General features: G+C 38.9%; 1 protein-coding gene across 2 annotated transcripts in view; it reads left to right on the forward strand.

Annotated features, from left to right (window-relative positions):
* The first annotated feature begins 7,039 nt into the window (after window positions 1–7,039).
* Window positions 7,040–20,039, forward strand: part of tgfbr3 (transforming growth factor, beta receptor III) — a 68,501-nt gene continuing 55,501 nt past the window's right edge. For both annotated transcript variants that reach the window (XM_080879110.1, XM_080879111.1), the window contains exons 1-2: window positions 7,040–7,277; window positions 11,720–11,897. In XM_080879110.1, the coding sequence (XP_080735236.1) occupies window positions 11,837–11,897 (61 nt within the window). In that variant the 5' untranslated portion in view covers window positions 7,040–7,277; window positions 11,720–11,836. The remainder of the gene's footprint in view (window positions 7,278–11,719; window positions 11,898–20,039) is intronic.

A 20,039-nucleotide genomic window follows, 5' to 3' on the forward strand; every position in this document is an offset into this window, starting at 1 on the left:
GGAATATATTACATCTTGGACTCCTTTGTACCACGTGGTCATCATTTAAACTCCATGGTCACCATGTTGCTGATGCTGATGCTCGTGCTATCCCTTTTATGACTTCAGTATAGCCTTCTCATGGCTGTTTCCAGCAGACTAATGCACCATGTCACAAAACTCAGTTAATCTCAAAATGGTTTCTTGAACATGATGAGTTCACTATTCTGAGATGGCCTCCTCAGTCACCATATCTCAATCCAATGGAGCACCTCTGGGATGTGGTTGAGCAGGAGATTTGCATCATGGATCTGTAGCTGCAAATCTGCCGCAACTACACAATGCTATGATGTTAGTATGGACCAAAAACTCTGAGGAATGATTCAGTTACCTTTATCATCTTGTTAAATCGGTACCATGACGAATGAGTGTAGTCCTGAAGTCAAAAGTGGGAACAACCTGGCACTACCAAAGTGTACCTAATGAAGTGGCCGGTGAGTGTATTTGTGCATGCATTTTTATATGTATATTACCTGTTTTCTTTCTAAGGTAATTTGTAAAATATTGTATTTTTAAGTCTTTTAGCCTGTCAGTAAAAAGGAGTATAAAACTAATTCGACATTAGTCACTTGCACCTTTTTTCCACAAGATGGAGCCATGGCCAAAAATGTGTGGTGAAATTATACAGCTTCGAGTGCAAAAGGAGGCGGCATGTTGCTTTCCTTTATGTCCCACATACCCACAAATTATTTAACTGGAATATTCACGTTTCTGTTTAAATGTCATTATGAAATTATTGGCTGTCATTTAAACATCTGGAAGTAAACTCAGAACATAAACATCAGTTTGTTTTTTGGAGGTTTTAGTTTTTTTTTAAAGGCTCACTTGTATATCTTTGTAAGTAAAAGAGATTTTTGACTGCAGTCTAAAGTGAAAACACGTGTTTACATGTATATTGTAATTTATATAGCATCAAACTAAATTTAAATGCAAGAAGTAGACCTTTTAGGAACTGAGGCAGAAAGGGGTGTTAAACAGTCTTCAGTATACCAATAAAAGACCAAATGCAAGGAAGTTCAGAAAGTGAAAGGTATAGGCAGGCAGAATGAGTTTTGAATCTGAGCGTAAATACTGACACAGTGTGAGTTCCCCTGACAATTACCGGAAGCTTGTTGAGAAGGGAGGAGGTCATAAAGGAAAAGGTTCTGCCCTGCCCATGTTTCAAAAGTGAGGAGAAACAACGGGTATTTGTTTTTGAATGAACAAACATAAACTCAAAAGAAGTGAGGGAACAGACACTGTTTACACATTTAACTGCTTCTAATCAGAAGTCAAATAGCTTTAATGCTACTTTATGTTACTTGAAAAGTACTTGTCATATTATTTTCAGGAAAGGCTGATTTACCACATTCCAAACCTTTAGTGATCCTAGGTGACACATTGTTCTGTATTAGCTAAGCAAATGTTAAATAATCAGGATTAACTCTAATTCAAACAACAACACATCAAGACAGACATGATGGTTAATATAACTTACATTAATATCAAAATGACTAGAATATTTCCATTTTATAAAATTGAGTATTTATGCATTAAATACAATTTGATGGCATTATTACTTTGCTTAAAACTTTTAATTTATTTACTTTTTAAAATTCCCACCTAAGATGATCCTAAATCCAGTAGCAACTCCAAAGCTATAAGGCAATAAATAATATTTGGCTCTATTCAGATGACAATAAACGTCTTTTCCCTGTAATTCCAGTGGGATTCTAACCCAAACTTCATACACAGCGTAAATAAAAGCCTGACAACAATCAGCCAGGAAATGATGATCTTATTAAAAGTGTTCTAATTCTAAATCAATTGAAAACTATAGAGTTGAAATATAACCATGCTACATTAATTTTATTCTCAGTAGTTGGGCTGAGAATGTCTCGTGTTTGGTAACCCTTGAAAAATGTTGTCGGGTTGCCTTTTAATAACCGATATGGCCTGTTCCTGGAGCAGGGTTTAGTAAAGGATGGCACTTTTCTTACCTCTGCTTGTGCTGCACGTATTACTATTTTTAATGGTCTAACTCCTTCACTGAAGAGCAGAAAAACATGCTGAGCAAATCCCTACCTTGCTCTATACCATCCATAAGAGGGCAACAGAATCCATATTTTTATTATGCTACACTTTATGTTGTGTAAATAAAATGCAATTTCTTATTTTTCACCCTATTTTTCAGTCCAAAATGGGAATAAGAAATACTTATTCCCATTTTGAAACTTTGAACTAAATCTACTAAATCTCCTGTTGTGCATCACATTTAAATTGAGTGACAGAAATCACCACAAAACTCTGTTTTTCTAAAGAAAATTGCAAATTACAAGGAACTCTCTAATGCAACTCTGGTAAAATGAAAGTCTTTTAATAACAGATATGAGATGATCTCTAAGAGGTCAACAATTTTTTTTCCCAGGTGACCTTTAAACTATATGTGAGATTGACAGAATGTATTTCTTATGTCTTTTTTGTTTACCTTTATTTAAATAGTTAAAAAAATAACCTGGAAAAATTTGAATATAATTAAAATCTTTGAATAAACAACAGACTAAATGAAAGTCTAAACTTTTGAGCACATTGAGGGACTTCAGAATCTCATATGTAAGTTTACTGGCCATGCCCGAAGGGAGAGGTGCTGCCAATCTGTCTGGTTGCTTAATAGCTACGTTAAATTAACATTACAAGAAGACTTTTACTATGCTTTCACAGCTGACTACTTTGGAGAAAAAAAATACATGTGCAGATTTGTGTGTTCACCTGCTGCATTATTGTCTTCATATGTTGTTACCAGATGGAATATCCATTCATCTAACTTAAGATGTCTGGAGTGGTCTAGCAGCATTTGGTTTGGTTTTAAAATGAATTAAAAGCAATAGGCCACATTTAAATAGAAATCAGATGTGTTTCTGCAATGATTTAGGAGAAAACCCCCAGTTTTACCATAAAACTAGTGCTCTACAGTAAGCCCTCTCATCTTTCCTGCTACTGATAGGTATTTGAAATCAAAGTGAGAACATGTGAGATGCTGTCCTGGTCAGTAGTCAAAGACACCGTGCTGTACCAAGAGCCAGCTGGAATGAGGCTTTAACGTTGGCTTTGCCTTTTTTTTGTGGCCTTTGTGTGACTGAGAAAATGTGGGCCAGAAAATCCCTTTTCACTCTTTCCATCTGATAACACACTGCAATCCAAGTCAACAGCAGTCCAATAACAACCCTGCCCTGCTCAAACGTTTGGAGTGTCCAAAAACATTGCTGAACCGAGGACAAAGCAAGGGGGACTATCGCTGTGATAATAACTTATTCTTTTCATTCAAAAAAATATTGTTTCAACCCAATTCAAGATAAAATATTATCAGAGAAAAAAGGCTTGTCTTGCATAAAGTACATCTGATTTTGGTCTTTTTGCAATACTTACAGAAGCAAATATTTGACCCTCTTTAGAACAGTGGCTATACCTGTACAATGGAGGCGTCTAATTGTTGTTATATTTCTGAGATGACTGCTGACAATATTGACTACTGAGATGCAGTGTGTTTGAAAGTGGGGGTGTGTTGTCAGGTGAAAGTACACTTCATAAAACCTTCATTGCTGTTCCGTTAACAAAGGAAAAGCACAATACTCTGAAATACTGATATCATATGTGTTGTAGTTCTACTTCACTACTAACAGTGTTTTGAGACACTTATTTTTTGTGTTTATCCACCTTGTAAAGGACACTGAAAAGGTTGCGCTTTAAACTTGACCACTTTATATTCTGCATATATTTATTACTGTCTTCATTCTGGCTTTGAACACATTAATCTGCTTTTGTTGTCTTTTGAAAGATTACCTTTGCCATAAAAAGGAAATGATCCTTCCAGTATAAAAAGAAAATCATTGTCTGTGTCCTTGAAACATCATGTAAAGAAGCCGAACAAAAGAGTTTATTATGGGTAGTCCATTACTTAACATATCTGTATATGTAATTTATATTTACTTGTAAGAATACATTAACCACACACAGCAGTGATAGAAAATAACAATACAGCAAAAATGAACATGTTCAAGCCCAGATTGTCTAAAACTGTAATTTTTCTTTTGCGTGTAATGCAATTCAGCCAAGATCACTTATTATTTCATGCGGTGACACTTGGTGGCACTCAAAGTAGAGCAATATTAGTGAAAAGCATGGTTGGTCTTGACAGGTAGAGCAATCAACTGGGTCAATAAAGAGTCAAGAACGGGAGTTACATTAATGGAAAGTGAAGAAGCTTCAGATTGCTCATATCTTTGATGCACCGTTACACTTTCTATTCCCCTTCATCTCAGCTGTATTCACAACCCTAACACAGTGTAAATAAACAAAGTGGAACACTTTAACGGAGACATGCATATGTATGAGATGTAAAATAATTTGATCCCTTTGAGCGTTTCCTTGTCAACTCTCAAAAGCAGCACATCAGTGTGTTTTTGTGTGTTTTCCACAACAAAAGTTTCCTTCCCTCTTGTCACAGGTGCCATCTCATTAGTGGTGAATCACTAAGCTGACATTTATGTTGTACCAAGTCACACAGCATCTCCTTTTTGCTGGGAGTCTGATATCACAGCAGAGCAATTCGGTGTTTGTTTAGCAGCATACGAGAGATTTCACACGCAGGAATCGCTCCGCACACAGTTTAGTGCTTGTGATGGGGGTTGCAGGGTGCTGAAATAAAAAGGATGTGACAAAAAAAATTCTTGTGAGAGCTGTAAAAGAAAAAAAAACAAAAAACTTCCTAATATTAGAAACCGCTTCAAAACATTTAAACATACAAATGACCGAGATGATAAATATGAAACTAATACATAGGAATACTATCTTTATTTCTAATGAAATGATCACAATGACAGGCAAAAATTAAAAATGTTAAATAAAAAAAAAAAATATATATATATATATATATGTGTGTGTGTGTATGTGTATGTGTATATATATATGTATATATGTGTGTATATATATGTTTGCTCTACTTCACATGGAAAACAATATTTCACAGAGTGGAGAAGGGTTTTTTTGTGTTTTCTTTTTGTCATTTTGCTTTACAAAAAGAATTTAAAGTATGTAGGCCCAAAGGCATCACATCAGTCACACTGTAACCTCTAAACTGTCTTTGTTTGAGGGCCTCTGGTGGTCTTTGATCACTATCTGGTGACACCAGATCTCCCATTCACCATAAAAAACATTCACTCCGGTCAAATGGCACATTTAAAGTAAAACCTCAGGACTTGATCTCTTGACCTTGACCTCTGCACTGATGGGATTTGATGGCTCTGTTATGCTTTTGGGGCCTGTTTTGGTGAAATGGGTTCCTTGGTCCCCCTAGTGTGAAGGATCCTTGTAAATAAACACAGAATTTGACTCCCTGTGATGAAACACATGTAGGAGGATAACTGCCTCCGCCCTTAGGCCATGAGCGGTCACTGAATGATTTCATCAGCATGAAAGTTATGTGCCATACCTACCCTGCCATCCGTCCTGCGTCAGCTGGCCTAAAAGCTGTTCTGGGAAAATTTGATAGCCTGATACTTTCCCAAAACACTTCCCAAAACTGGATTTTCTTTCATTTGTCACTATCTTTAGGCAAAGACAACAGACAAATTACTCCATCAGTGAACATCTAATGTCTTTCCTGTAGTAGTAATTTTTGCTAAGTAGTCATCATCATGTGACAATGAACTAATTCAAAAAGGTAGACAACTTTATGTTTTTTTGGGGTGAGAGACTTCATGATATGTTTAGTGACTGCATCTTTAACCCAGTGGGCATTTCAGACACTGTGCAGTGCAACCCGTCACTGCTGCTCTCAATCTGCTGACGGTAATTTCCTATCCATTACACTTTCAGAGTGTTTAAATAAATAATAAACCCAAACTGAGTGCATATGGTCTTTTTCACAGCAGACATAGTAGGAAATAGTAGGAAAAGCATAGACGTTCTTCAACATTAATGATGGCGCTAATGTATTCAAATGCGTAATGGTCCTGAACATAAAGCAGCTAGAATAGAATTCAGCTGTCATAACAGCATTTTTTATATACTAGCTCCTTTGATTTGGCTTAAAGTACAATCAGGTTGGATGGTTTGTGAATTCCTCACATCGCATTGCAGCGATACTGTGACTTTTCTGTTTGTATGCTTTTTGGATAGTACACATGCAAAAAGCATACACATCAGACACAGATTGGATAATTTAGACATTATTTGAACTGTACAACTATTCCGACAACTTCTGGATTTCCTGCAGCAGTGGTCTTTTCACAAAAATATTATTGTTCTTTAGCAAGTCACTGGAATACCAAGTGCCACTTGGGCTTGCAAGCTGCATCTGCTTGCAATCCCAAGTGTCTGCCATGTTTGTCTCAGTTAAATAAATATTGCCAAAGTTTGACCTCAGTTTAGTTAAAGCATATAGATGATGATGGTTGATTTAACAGTCATAACATGTCTGATTGTTCTATTACTATATCATATGTTATAAATCATGGTATTTTGTAAAATTGTAATTGCACAATATCCTATACATGGAGATTTTTAATAAACTGGACATTAGATGCCAAAGGATTACACAGAAATACCCTACCGCCAAACACCTTGCAACACAATTATTTTCATGACTCAAAACAAAGTCCTCTTGCTGCAGCAAAAGGTGCACATCAAATAGAAGTCTTGGTTAACCAGATATTTGTATTACCTGTCATAATAGGCCTCCATGTGGATAAGGATCACTCTGTTGGCCTGTGTGGTGAGATTAACCTGAAGCAAGCCTATACAGCCTATACAGTTACAGTCTTTATGTTTCATATGGGACTGAAGGGTCCTTTTGAGATATTAAAGTTACGCACTCTCACATTCGGACTTAGATATGTGCGATCACTTAAGGACCTTGTGATCCTCCTGCAGGAGCTCCTGAGCAGACCGTGCACCCTGCTTTGGGAAGCTCTGCCGCAGCAGCTCAGCCTCCTCCCTCCAGGCCCCGCCCCCAGATGAAGCCCTCAGTAAAAAGGCAGACAAGATAGTAGTAAACTGATAGAAACTTTGAGCGAGTGCGGTTGTTTGAACACAAACTGATAAAATATCCCGTCGACATTGTTCTCTGTGATTTTTTTTATCTACTACATCAAAAATAACTGCGTGAATGTGCAGCCGAAATAACGACTTTGATATCCGCATCCAGCGCTGCGACCTCAACTTCAACCAAGTTTACTTGGGCATTTTCTGAAGATTGCATGGTATGTCCGCTTGTTTTCAAGACCTAATTCTTTGACTAGATAACGCTTAGCTTTTGTCCAGAAGATAAGGTTTATGTAAAGAATGTCAGGCAGCACTGTGGGTGCGAATCCCTTGAAAATGCTGTTTACAGTTACAGTGTACTTAGCCGCTCAAAACTCCAGCAGAACATCTGTCATGATTCCGCTGACATGCTCTCCTGCTTTCTCCCGCTGTTGTTGATTGTTAGCTACGGGCTAACAGCACAGAGCTCTTGCTTAAATTCTCTTTGTTGCTGGTTTGGTTGTGTTTCATAAGAAAGCTGCTTTAAAGAAAAGCACAGGTAAACATTGAGTGAAGTATTCCCTTCAGAGTGACAACAGCACGATACTGTGTGCGCGCGCGCACGGGTGTGCTTTCTCTTCTCACCCGCGCGCTTCTGTGGGCACAAACGTGACTGACAGTGCAAGAAGTTTAGAGAAAAACTTAAGAGTGTCAACTCGTGTCTTTACACTGGATTAAAATGGACAGGACTACTGTGGCAGTCACGGTGTACTTGTATGTTATGGTTGCTCATGCTTAGGATATTTTCTCTATTCTTTTAGCTTGCTTTAGCTTCACACATCCAGATGGTGAGTTCAGGGATATTACTGCAACCACATATATATATTTTTATTATAGATGAATTTGTTAAAACTCCAAAATCATGAGGTATTTTATTTGCATTTTATCTGGACAGCACAGTGGTGAAGCGGTTAGCCTCACACAAAGAGGGTTTCTGGTTCGAACCCTCTGGCTAGCTGGGGCCTGTCTGCAAGGAGTTTGCATGTTCTCCTGTTTGCATGGGTTCTCTCCGGCCTCTCCGACTCCTTCTCACAGTTCACAGACATGCCTTTTATTTTAGGCTGATGATTCTAAATTGTCCATAAGTGTGATTGTTTGTTTATCTTTCTCTGTGCTTGTTTATCACCCTGTGATGGACTGGCAATCCCTCCCTCTCAGTGTCGGCTGGCATAGACTCCAGCCCCCTTCTGTGCTACATTGGATAAGGATTAATGAAAATAAAATGGAAAAATGGATGGATGTTTACATAAATAGATGGAACATTTTGTAAGCCATCTTTTAAGTTTTACGACCAGTCTGGAGATAAGATCGCCAGTGCTGTCATAAAAAGACGTTTTTAAAATGTTTTGTTGATAGAATATTCAAGTCTGTTGAAGTTTTTGTTAATCAAGTGGCTGAAAATTCATTAATTATAGTAAAACAGAGTTATTGCTTTTACTTTGTGCCAACCGATTGTGTTTACATGGCACCCACCAAAGGTCCATTTCAATGCAGGATAAACCCTGATACTGTCTAAGGGGAAAATGAGACATTGTGACATTTTATCTGTAACATTAATACATTAACAGGGGAACAGTCTCAGATCAAAACTGAGAAAAGTCTGCCAGCTGCTATACAGAAGCAGTTGTGGCTTACTTTACCAGCTCTATTTGATTAGCAACAAAAATATAGCTTGATGTCACCAAAAACACAGTACAAGCTATCGCAGACAGTTTTGCACAACCTTAAGACAATCTTCAATTTTTGAGGGGTATCGGTATCGACTTTGAAATTGCAGTCTCGTGACAGTCCATAGACACTGAAAGTGCAGAAGAGCTCACTATAGTTCTTTCAGAAGCTCATATGACCACATGATTTTCAAAATGACTTATGAGTATTAATCCTGAGTATCTTACTCATACACCACAAGATGCACTATATAACACAGACCTCAGCCTTTGTGTTATTGCTCTCTTCGCGCATGGCTTTGCGATTACAAGAACCCTGTAAATGCCCTTGGGTCTTGACATCGCTTAACTGCAGCGTATGCATACGTGATGACACAGATATAAGCCAGGCCTTTAACACTTAACTGACCACAAGTATTCAGCTTGGTTTCACTGATGTTCAGTACGTTCAGTCTGGGGTCTGCATGCTATAATGTACTTTCCAGATTCTCTTTGAGGGAAATACTTTGCTCGGCTTAGACAGTCAGGGTTGAGAAGAAGTCACATGAGGTGATTTGAGTTGTTGCTGCAACAAAACCATCACCATAGCATAGAGTTAAAACCTTCTCCAACCCAAAACAGCTTTAAAAGGCTATGACTAAATCTTTTGCACATAGGTTTTTAGAAGCTGTTTTACCACCAGCTTTCTTAGTATTGTAACCCAGTGCAAATGTGATTCCAACCATAGATACATCAAAAGAGCTACACACTGTTTTACGTAAAGAAAGTCTCCTTTGATTTGGTCTTTGCTTCCCAAAAGGTATTGCAACACAGTTTAGCTTTGTTTAGTCAGTGAAGAGATGAAGGTCAAGGAGCGGCATAAATCAAACAGAGCGCTCTGGTTCTCACTGACAAGCTGAAAGTGTAATATTTGTCATGATGTTCCAAAATGACTTCCCAGCCCTTGCAGCTGCCACACAGTGAAAGGCCCTTTTGTCCTGTGCAAGCTGCTTGCACTGCAGAGTGATGCACCTCAGTACTTTGTGCATCACTTCCTATATACACTGTATAGCTCACCACAGGTTATATAGATGCACATGTGTTTCTTCCACACAGCTCTATACTAGTTAGAGACAGTGCCTTTAAAGTGTGAGCACCTGCAGTTCTTGTTACAAGACTTCTAACATGACAACAGTTTCACTTTTCTTGCCACAAAGAGTCAGACATCAATCAGAGAAGAAATTTGCACAACTTTTTCTGCGGACCATATCTTTCTAGAGACATGTTTTGATTGCATCTACAGAACATACCCACATAATAACTGAGAATTAGAAAGAGCTAAAAGGATTCTTCGGAACATGGTAAATCTTTCAGAAGTCCACGTTTTAATCTTGATTTAGCCTTTGAAAAACAACGAGCTGGATTATTGGAAATGGAAAAGCTTGCTTTCATTTGGATATATTAGGTTCCAGTGTACTGTTTTTATTAATACTTGTCAGAATGTAAGAACAGCATGGCCATGTGTTCCTTATCTGCTTTGCTGCTCTGAAGTTGTTCTGTGCTTCTCTGGTCTGACTCTTATAATGCACTGTTTTGAAGGCATCTTTCTGCTGCTGATACTGGAATTTATAACCTTGATAAAAATGCATTAAAATATACTTGTAATAGCCGTGTCTGCGGCTGCAGATATCACACAGTTGTTTTTGCAAGATGGACTTCATGGTCAAAAGCACCTGCTCGTCTGAGCCTAACTCCTGACTCAATCATTCCTGCCTCATTCATTTTTTTCTGTAAAAAGAAAAAGGACCAAGTATAATTACAATTATACTGCTAAATCTGCTAAATGAAAATTAATTCTTAATTATTGCAAAAGAATTTACAAAATATAATGATTCTACATTTCATGATGTGTTTAAATATATTTGTCAAAAAGCATCTAAGCTGCAAGCGTCTTATAACGGGTTTTTCCCAAAGGTAGTAGCTGACATCTGTGGGGTGGTTTTGCCAGCAGTCACACTGACATTGCACGCTACTTAGTCCTTTTTGACAGCCTTATATGGCCAGTGGATGTTACTTTTACCCTTTTCTTTCATAAGCTTATCTATCCACTTGCATGTTAACCATCTGTAGCTTTGCAACACTCAACACTTGGGAAATGCGTTTGCGTTGTTCGGTTTGTTTAAACTGAAAAGTGAAACCTAGACAGGTGACCTTTTTGATTGATTCAGACTAGAAATCAGTTTTGGTTTCTTGTTTTTTCCGCCACTCTTGAGTCATTGGCACTGCTTACATACCCCACCACCTTTGCCACGGAAGGAAGGGGAATGTGGTTATAGTGGCAGAATTTTTTTTCCAGTTTTATCAACTAGAATAAAACAATTAAATTTTTCACTGTACAAAAATCACTTTCATAATTAAACTTTACACCCTTTTCCTTTCTATGCAAGACAATTAGGATTTTTCCTTCTGCCACTTTCTGAGAGAAACTCTGTAAAATTCTGGATATTCTTTGTTTATAAATGTACATGAATTTCATTTTTCCCCTTGTCATAGCCGTCACTGTTTACACTTAGATTAAGTTAAAGCTTCAGTCAGGGTCATGGTAATTAGTGCGGTGGTACTAAGCTGCTTACTCAAGACCCCACTAGAGTTTCCTGAGTCTTTAAATTAAAGTGTGTTAATAACCTGTGGCATGTTCTGGACTGTTAACACCCAGCAAGTCAGTCATCCATCCCAAACTACTTGCACACTCTAACAGGCTTGGAAGGTGTGTGCAGCCTGGTCCTTTGAAGCATGCATAACCTCCAATTAACCCTCCCAGATTAATCCCCTGGTCTCCTAAGTGCCTCTCTTCTTGTCTCATCTCATCACTCCCACGCTGTATATTAAGCAGAGCCCAGTTCCCTGCTGTTTGTAAATGCTTTAATTGAACCTGCTTCTTCTGGTTGACATCTTTTATTTTTGTTCACTTGCAGCTGGAGCCTGAACGTGGCTTTCTGCAGACCCATTCTCAAGAAGGGAAACCTTTGTGAGACGCTGAAGAACGGCCAGTTCATCCACTTTTATCATACTGGAATCTGCAGAATAATAAAATGGCTACAAGGTCCCATATTCCCTTGATGCTTCTTGCAATATGTTGCCTGGCATCTGCAGGTATGTTTATTTCATTTCAAGCCACTTCCTATGCTTTTCGTGTGAGACTAGGTGTTATCAGATATATGTGTGTTTGTTTGTTTGAAGAGCAAAAACATCTCCTGAACCGAAGTTTGCTTCATACTTCAGTTTGTGAACCATGATTTTAGTTTATAGCGTTAGAGGAGATGAATAATCAAAAATAAACCCTGATAATTTACTTGTTACTTGAAAGTGCATAATTTAGCTCGGCGTTAACAACTCCAGTATGGTTTTGGAAGATGGAACTTATTAATTATTCTGGATGTTTGGCTCTGCTTCAGAATTGTTGTAATCATACAAACTTTGCAAAAATCCTTATGGTGTTATGGTGTTGAAACATTGTGGTGTCAAAATGTTGCCTATGCTATGGGATTTTCCACCCTTCTCCCAGCATGCCTTTCTAGACAGTGCTTGTCAGAGTCATGAGTAAGGGGGATTTATACTAAAGAAAGTGCTGACAAGTTCGATCTGAGAATACAAAACACTCAGCAGGCCTACGTGTATCTGTCAGATTGGGTGGAATGAGACTCAGATTCTGCCAAGTACTCCGTAATTCACAGCAGTGATGCAGACAAACCAAAGAGAGAGAAAATAGATAAGTAAACTGCTACACAGGTGGTTGTATGTGCTACAGGTTGACAGTTTTTGAAAACTCGAGAGGTTGTCGAAAAACTTCGCAAAAAACACTCGACAAAGTCTTGGCTTCTCATTTTAACTTCTTCTCCCCCTATATCAGCCCTTATGTGGTGATATTATCTGAGTGGTGACACCTATTGTTCGGAGAATACTGCAGCAGCTTCCTGTGCCGTAACCATGGGTATAAATACAAGTTTCTCTGAAACGTGGGTATACTGCGGCCTTTAGACTTCCTAAGACAGTTCTGCCACACAGAGAGTCAAGTCTCTGCAGTCATATCAGCTCTTTGAGACTTGAGCAGTACAAAGGAAAAAAAGGCATTATCATGCTAACATGCACACAATGACAATTATAATAGTCTGATATTAAAAGGTTACATTTATCTTCTTCTCTTAGCATTTTTGCTGCTTTTTAAAAAAACAAAAAACAAACAAACTGTACATTCTGCATGTTGTTTAAAGACAGAGCAAAGTCTCATATGAATATTGATGGATGAATACTCAAGGAGGATCAGCAAAATATATAGAGTATATCATGAGGGGGCAAGAATGCCTGTGATGATTTTATTCTCACCTAAAAAAGCATCTGCTGGTGGTGATGTCTCCTGGACAATTCCTAGATGTGGTGTTCTGATCATGGCCAACTGGGAGGAGTCCCAGGGAAGAGCAAGGGCATGCTGGAGAGATTAAATCTCTGTAGAGATGTTATCTCTTGGTAATGACTCAGTGTTTCTCCAGAAGAGCTGGAGAGTGGTGTAGGAATCTCTTTTTAGACTGCTGTCTGGACCAGACCTGGATGGCAAAGGATGGATGCATGGATCTATGAAGACATCAGAATAAATCCCCTTGGAAGCATAAAAACTTGTCAGTTTCACAGGTGTGGAGAAATTGGAATGGCAATTTAGCAACTGGTAGCCAGTAACTTTTTAAAGCATCACACTGAAAACCAAAATATTTTAAAGATTTTATAGACCAAATTAAAAAAAAAAAATCTAATCCAGCATGGATCTTCCTCTGGGGAGCATGAATGTCTTTAGCAGATTTTGTGCCAATTAGTTTGTAAAATGTAGAGAAATACTAGAATGAGTTTCTTGGAATTTCGCTAAAACCCTAACAATGTCAACCTATTTGCAGACCCAGATCCATCACGATTTATCTTTATTAATGAAGATAAAGTGCCATGAATATTTGCACCACTTTTTTCCCTCAATATCCAAATAGGATACAAGAAAACTGCATATGCGTAGAAATTCAAGGGAATAAAATAATCCTAATAGCGTTAAACTAAAAACCTCTGGTCCAGTATTATCTGTACCAAATTTCATGCCAGTCCCTTGAAAGTTGTTGGGAGAATTGTTGATGTTCTGTTTCGGGTGAGTAGTCGGCAATTGTGGCCACATCTGTGTTGACTAGAAGTGGGTGGAGTTTCAAGTAGTTGTGGAGTTGGCCATGAGAGGTAATTAGAGGAACTTTCGTTGCTTTTACATCTACACTGGCTGCAAAGTTCAACTGTGGGTTTCTTTGTTTGGTAAATTGAACAAATCCCATAGTGTACTGACCCCATCCTGACACTTAGCCCTACAGTTTGAGGACAAACCTGTCACACTGACTTGAAAGGAGCACAAACCATATTCAGATTCAAGTGTTCATTCCGTTTGGTCTCTTTTTTAGAATGTAAGATGTCCTGTTTACAGAAAGCAGTTTCACAATGTACGGCTCTCGACTTGAACTCACTCCAGATTTAGACTGCAGTATCCCGTTTTGTTTTTCTGTGGCAGCACAGGAATAATGTGTGGTTCGCATTTTTCATAGTTTCAGTCTGATTGCCGCCATAGGTAATTATTGTAAAAGTTCTTCTCTTATTCTCTGGGGGCTTGAACCGCACTCCAGAGAGCTGACTCTTACTCAGACAATAGCAAGTTAGTGAATATGTGTTGTGGGCAGAGCAAACATAATTTCTGCCACAATGCCAGGATCTCCAACACAATGAAGTCCCATACGAAGTTTTCCTCTAAATTCCTCCTCACACGGCAAGATGCATTGTTATACTAAGTCACAAGGGACAGATATTTACAGTTTGACAACCAAATGCCCTTTCCTCCAAAGAGTATTGGCAGTGACTGTATTCACTGATTTACTGGCAAATGATTTGTTTTTGGGGGGGGTGTTTTCTATCGTTTAAGGGAAAATGTATGCCAAATAGCACATTCAGAACATTATCCTTTTTGCTTTCTGCCAAATATTTTTTAAAACTGCCACTGAGAAGCTTACCAGTTTTTCTTTACTCCAAACCACATCACGGACACTCCACACCACATCAGCCTCTTTCTTTCACCTCTCTCTCTTTTACTGTCTGTTCCTACTATCGCACAGCATCTGTGTAAACAGTCACATCTGCCCTTAAACTTGTCAGGAGTGCTCTTACGTAATGTTTAGATTAGTCTGCAATGAGTCTTCTTTCAGCGTAATGCAATCCAGGTTCTGAGCCTCCCATAACTCTTAAAAGTCAGACTGAGAGCACCTTGATGTCCATATTTCAATTCTGTGCTCTGCTGCTTCACTCTGCTGTTTATAAGTTGTTGTTTTTTTTTCTCCCTCAATATGATCGCTGCCATTTTGCGGTTGCGTCTCCTAAGCATGCCATAATGGTAACTTTGTGAAGGATATATTAGGGACATTGGGGCTGACTGTGGATTTTACAGTGAAATAAAGTCTTTCAGGAGCCACGCCAGATATTAATTTGAGACAGTTGCCAAAAACAGCTCCGGCAGGATGCTGGTTACACTGGAGGCACAAGGCCGGGGTGTTGGCTAACTGAAAAACACACCAGCGTTATTGAGTGCAAAAGCACTTTCTCTCTTATTGTCTATCCTGATTTTACTTATGAGGTGGCTTGATGGATGACCAAGCTACTAGTGCGAATTTGTCTCCAGCGATTCATTGTAGACTGTTAAACAAAACGAGAGAGAATTTGGAGCCGTGCTCATATTCAGAGTGCATATGTTCGCTTTCAGCTTTACATTCGAGTAAACAACTTCTTTCAGTCTGCATTTTTCTATACTCCTGGCAGACGCGAGTCACTGCGGTGCCAAAAGTGGTTGTAACTTTTCTTTCTCTCCACAGTTGAGCAAAAGGTTTGTCTGTGTATCCACGGTGCTTTCTTAGGGCCAGCAAGAGTCAGGACTGCCAGAGAGCATTGTGCAACCGCTGTAATCTGAGAGGTGGGGTAGCCAGGGGGAGGAGAGAAGTAAGCGCAGCCGTGGGTCGTCTGGTCCAAATCGACACACTCCACACACGCACGGCGTGCCAAACCGACAAAGTCCCTTCCAGCATGCTAAACCAGATGTGGCCCAGTGATTCATGCGAGGAGCCGGAGCAGCGCAGCGCAGAGGCAGTGTGCTGCTACGCTGAGTGGTTGGGATGTTTACATAGCAACGGGTGTCCTGAGTCTGTCTAATTACAGATCTGCTCTCCCCCATGGTGAAGCCTTTATCTTAACAGTGCTGTCAAGTAGGAGGCAGTCATTGCGGCCCTGTGTGTTTATAGCTTTTACTTATGAATGAAGGGAACCGCAGTATTACCCAGTTTAATTAACAGTGTAAAGTGTGTAAAGTGATTGGTGGAGTATTTAGTTTGATTTACTAACTCATATACTAGCTTTTTTGAAAGCAGACTCTCACCAACACATGGAAGAGTGCCTAAGTGAAGTGCAGCAGACAAGTTTCTACAGACACAAGATCTTCTATGTCTGTCATTTCTTATCAGCCTCTTGTTAAGAGGATGCTTACGTAAATCTGAAGGAGTCAACCAAATCCCGCCCCCAACCCTCTCTCTTCCCCTCTCTCGCTCTCACTCTCTCCATAGTTCCAGTAAGCAGGCGTGTAAATAATTTTGGTCAGAGCCAGTAATGGGAGACAGCTGGGGTGATCGTGCGCTTTCCATTGTGTTTAACAGCCCCGTGGAAAAAAAAAAAAAAAAAAAAAAATAAATCTGGAGAGTAAGAGTAAGAAAGTTATGTGGAGTGTGACTTCATTGAAGAATGAGAGCGTAATAGTAAAAAATTGGACTCCCTCTGTTCTGATAACCTACGGAAGCAGCAAGAAAAAATATTTTGGGCTATCACATTATATTGCTTGAGGTGTCTTTTTTTTATTAAGTGCAGTTTCATCACTTTGCAAAGATGCCAAATTTGGGCGTATGACTCAAAAAATCCTGATATGGGATGCAAGGTGAAGGCCTCCAGGTTGTGTCTTTCAACAGACTCACCCCTCCTGGGGCCTCACCTTCCCCACTCCTTTTCCACCAGATGAGTCCTGATGAAAGACCATGTCGCAGTTTTGGAATAATCCCTTTTAAAAACAGGGGTGACTTCCAAAAAATGACAGTAAGACCTTCAGAGCTTGATCCGTGCTATAGATCACAAACATATGCTTTCCACTTGATTTTCAGAATTTGACAGAGAAAGTAGTTCTGAAGTAGCTTGTAGTGAGCTGTTATACACTTAAAAAGCACTGTAATAGTGCATCTGCAAAACAGAAAACAAGAAAAAAAATCCTAAGATTTGTTTATCCAATTCAAGATCACAGGGAGGCTGGAGCTCATTTCAGCTGCATGATTATTGATTTATTTGTTGAAAATCTTCTTTGCTTATTCATTGTCTGTGGTCTTCTCTAACTGGCCAATTATTCATCACACTTTCTGTTTTTTAACTGTCCAGTTAAGAGGCTCTCCCAAGCCTCCTTTGTGCATGTTAATAGATGAGACAACATGGCACTTGACAAGTCATTTTTCTTCTTTGCCCTCCCCTTTGTAAAGTTGAAGCCCAGTGGAATGTAGTCTCTTCCAGTGTGTGTGAAAATGCCGTCTGACTTGCCCTTTCCACCTCTTTGGCTCTCTTGCACTGGGCTTACTTACTGGCACAAAGGACCAGCATTGTTTCAGCCTTTGCCTTCTGTTGATGGCAGCCTGCTGCTTCTCAAAAGCCCCTGTTATCACATATGAGTGATAGTTCTATAAAATATCACAAGAACAAAGACATTTTGGGCTGCTATATGATTGATTAAACAAGTTCATGTTATTTATTGCTTTGGCAAATTCCCCTCCAAATATGCCTAACTAGGCAAGACTTATGATTTTAACGGGTAAGTAAGGGTGTGTGCCTGTGTAAATTCAGATGTCAGATTGAGGAGGCTAAGGATGGCTATCATTGATACCTAGAAACACTTTCCTTGTGATCCTGATCAGCATGCCGGCTCCCAGTTTTTCCTTTTTTGTCTATAGTCTATTTAACACACTCTTTCAAATTTTGATTTTTATATCAAAATTATTTTTAGAATGTTGTCTCTTTGTATAACGGGGACATTGCGGTTATTAAACTAAAACACTGCACTTTAACTTAAACATTTCATCTCCACTTGATCCCCAGTCCATCTGCCAGATTTATTTTTTTTTATTAAATCTGTTGGGTGGATTGTATTAAATACTTTACATTGAGAGTTCTGGCAAAGCAGATGATCCAGCACAAATGAAACGAGTCTGATATCTAGTGGGACAAGAAGAAAGACCCCAGGGCACACCTCTCTGCTTCCACAACTACGTCTAAATCTTTGTGAATGCAGACGATGTGGCTGTTCCCAAACCCCCGCCGAGCTGTTGTCAAAAACTCGGCTTTTGAAGGCATCTATGATTGATGAGAAAGCTGCCCTTGGAGCTGCAAGACAGACATTTCTCTCCATTGCATGGTAAATGTTGTACTGCTTGGGTAGTTTCAGTACTGCTGAGAACTGATTTGTGCTGGGTTGGCTGATGGCTGTTGCACGCCACTTATGGTATTTCAGTGTAACAGACTGTAGCAGTGCTTGTGTTGCTGTTGTTATAGCATTATAGGACTCTTCCTTCTTGCATTTTTGTTTTTTACTGTTACTGTATTATTTTGTGTATAATTCTCAGCTGATGTTATCTATTAAAGATAAGGTAAGCTAGCCTACATTAGTCCCAGAGTTGGAAAATTCACAACTTCTTTAAATATATATGAAAAGCCACTTCTTGTTTCTTGATTGAGTTGACAACTTATTTGCTTTGATGTTATAGGTCCAGACAGCACATGTCAGCACCCATCAGTAAAGACATACAGTGGTAGCACAGCCAGTCTTTAGTCATATGCTCGGTCTCCCCCAGCTGTCTCACTTTACACAGTGGCTCCTGTGTTCCTCTGGGAATTAGCCTTGTCTTCCATCTCTTCAAAGACCTCTGATTTATGCCTGCATGGAGAGGTAGGCAGAAATGTACCCGCTTCCATCTTGCCTGCTTGCCTGTGACTTCATATGCTGCTTGTAAGTGGTCATGTTTTTTTGTTTTTTTTTGATCACTTACCAACATGAGCCTCCTACATCTGTCAGGGCTGATGAATAATGACCAGTCTCACTATCAGTACCTAGTATGTTATATACTACATAAATCATAGCTACACTAAGCTGTTAAGTATCTTTTCAGATCTGCATTTACAAAGAAAAACCTTCTAACTTAAACATGACCAAACTTTGCAACATCAACACCCATAACATTATTAAAGAGTGTTTCTCTCATCTCTTCTTTACTTTTTACATCTATTGGTCATTAGAAATGATGATACTGATATATCAGAAAATAGCTAAGAGAAATCCTTCTATTCATAATTTAAAGAATCCTGAATAAAACAATCCTGCCCCCAAAAAGCTAATCAGCAACCCAACTGTGAAAAATGTTATCCATTTATGTTGCTGTGTTGATGCATAGTGCAGTAGAGGTTTCAGGTTTCAACAGGTTCAGCTGTGTGGTGACAGACTTACGGTATCTATAATGTGAATTAGAATATTTTGTTAAGAATTCTGGTGGGATTATCCAAATATGCTCATGATGCTGGCAGTCTGGTTCGAGCTGCTTATAAACCTCTAATGCCGTCTATGTTTGTATGTTTGTAGATATGTTATATGTAGAAGTATAACCTGCCGTGGGAAAACATTGTAAATCTTATTTTTGGGCATACTCACCAAACTTTTGGAGAGGTTTGCATCAGGTCTGAACTGTTTTTATATGCCAATCACTACTGAAATTCAAGTTTAGGCTCCCTCCTCATTAATTAGATACATGGTTGTATTAACTGTTAAAGCGGTGGCCAAGTGGCAAAACTTGTTTCTAGAAGGACCAGTCAAATTAGTCACTTACCTGAACCCATTTCTTTCTCTGTAATTATTTGGTAGATTGATGTCTTATATTATGCTATTTAGATCGTTATGCAACGTACAGATGCCTTCGGGGAGTCATCTGATTAAGTCTGCATTCATTCCACCACAAGACACTTGTCTTAAAAATACAGCAACACTAAAAAAGAACCGTCTTGAGTGACAAGAACAAAGAAGTCCTTCACCATGTTGGGTCTTGATATAAACTGCTTTGAGTCAGTTTGGGGTCATTTGAAGAGACAGAAGTGATTACGGCATATGAACAC

Source organism: Rhamphochromis sp. 'chilingali' (genome assembly GCF_963969265.1).
Source record: "Rhamphochromis sp. 'chilingali' genome assembly, chromosome: 3".
In the NCBI taxonomy this organism is placed as follows: Eukaryota; Metazoa; Chordata; class Actinopteri; order Cichliformes; family Cichlidae; genus Rhamphochromis; species Rhamphochromis sp. 'chilingali'.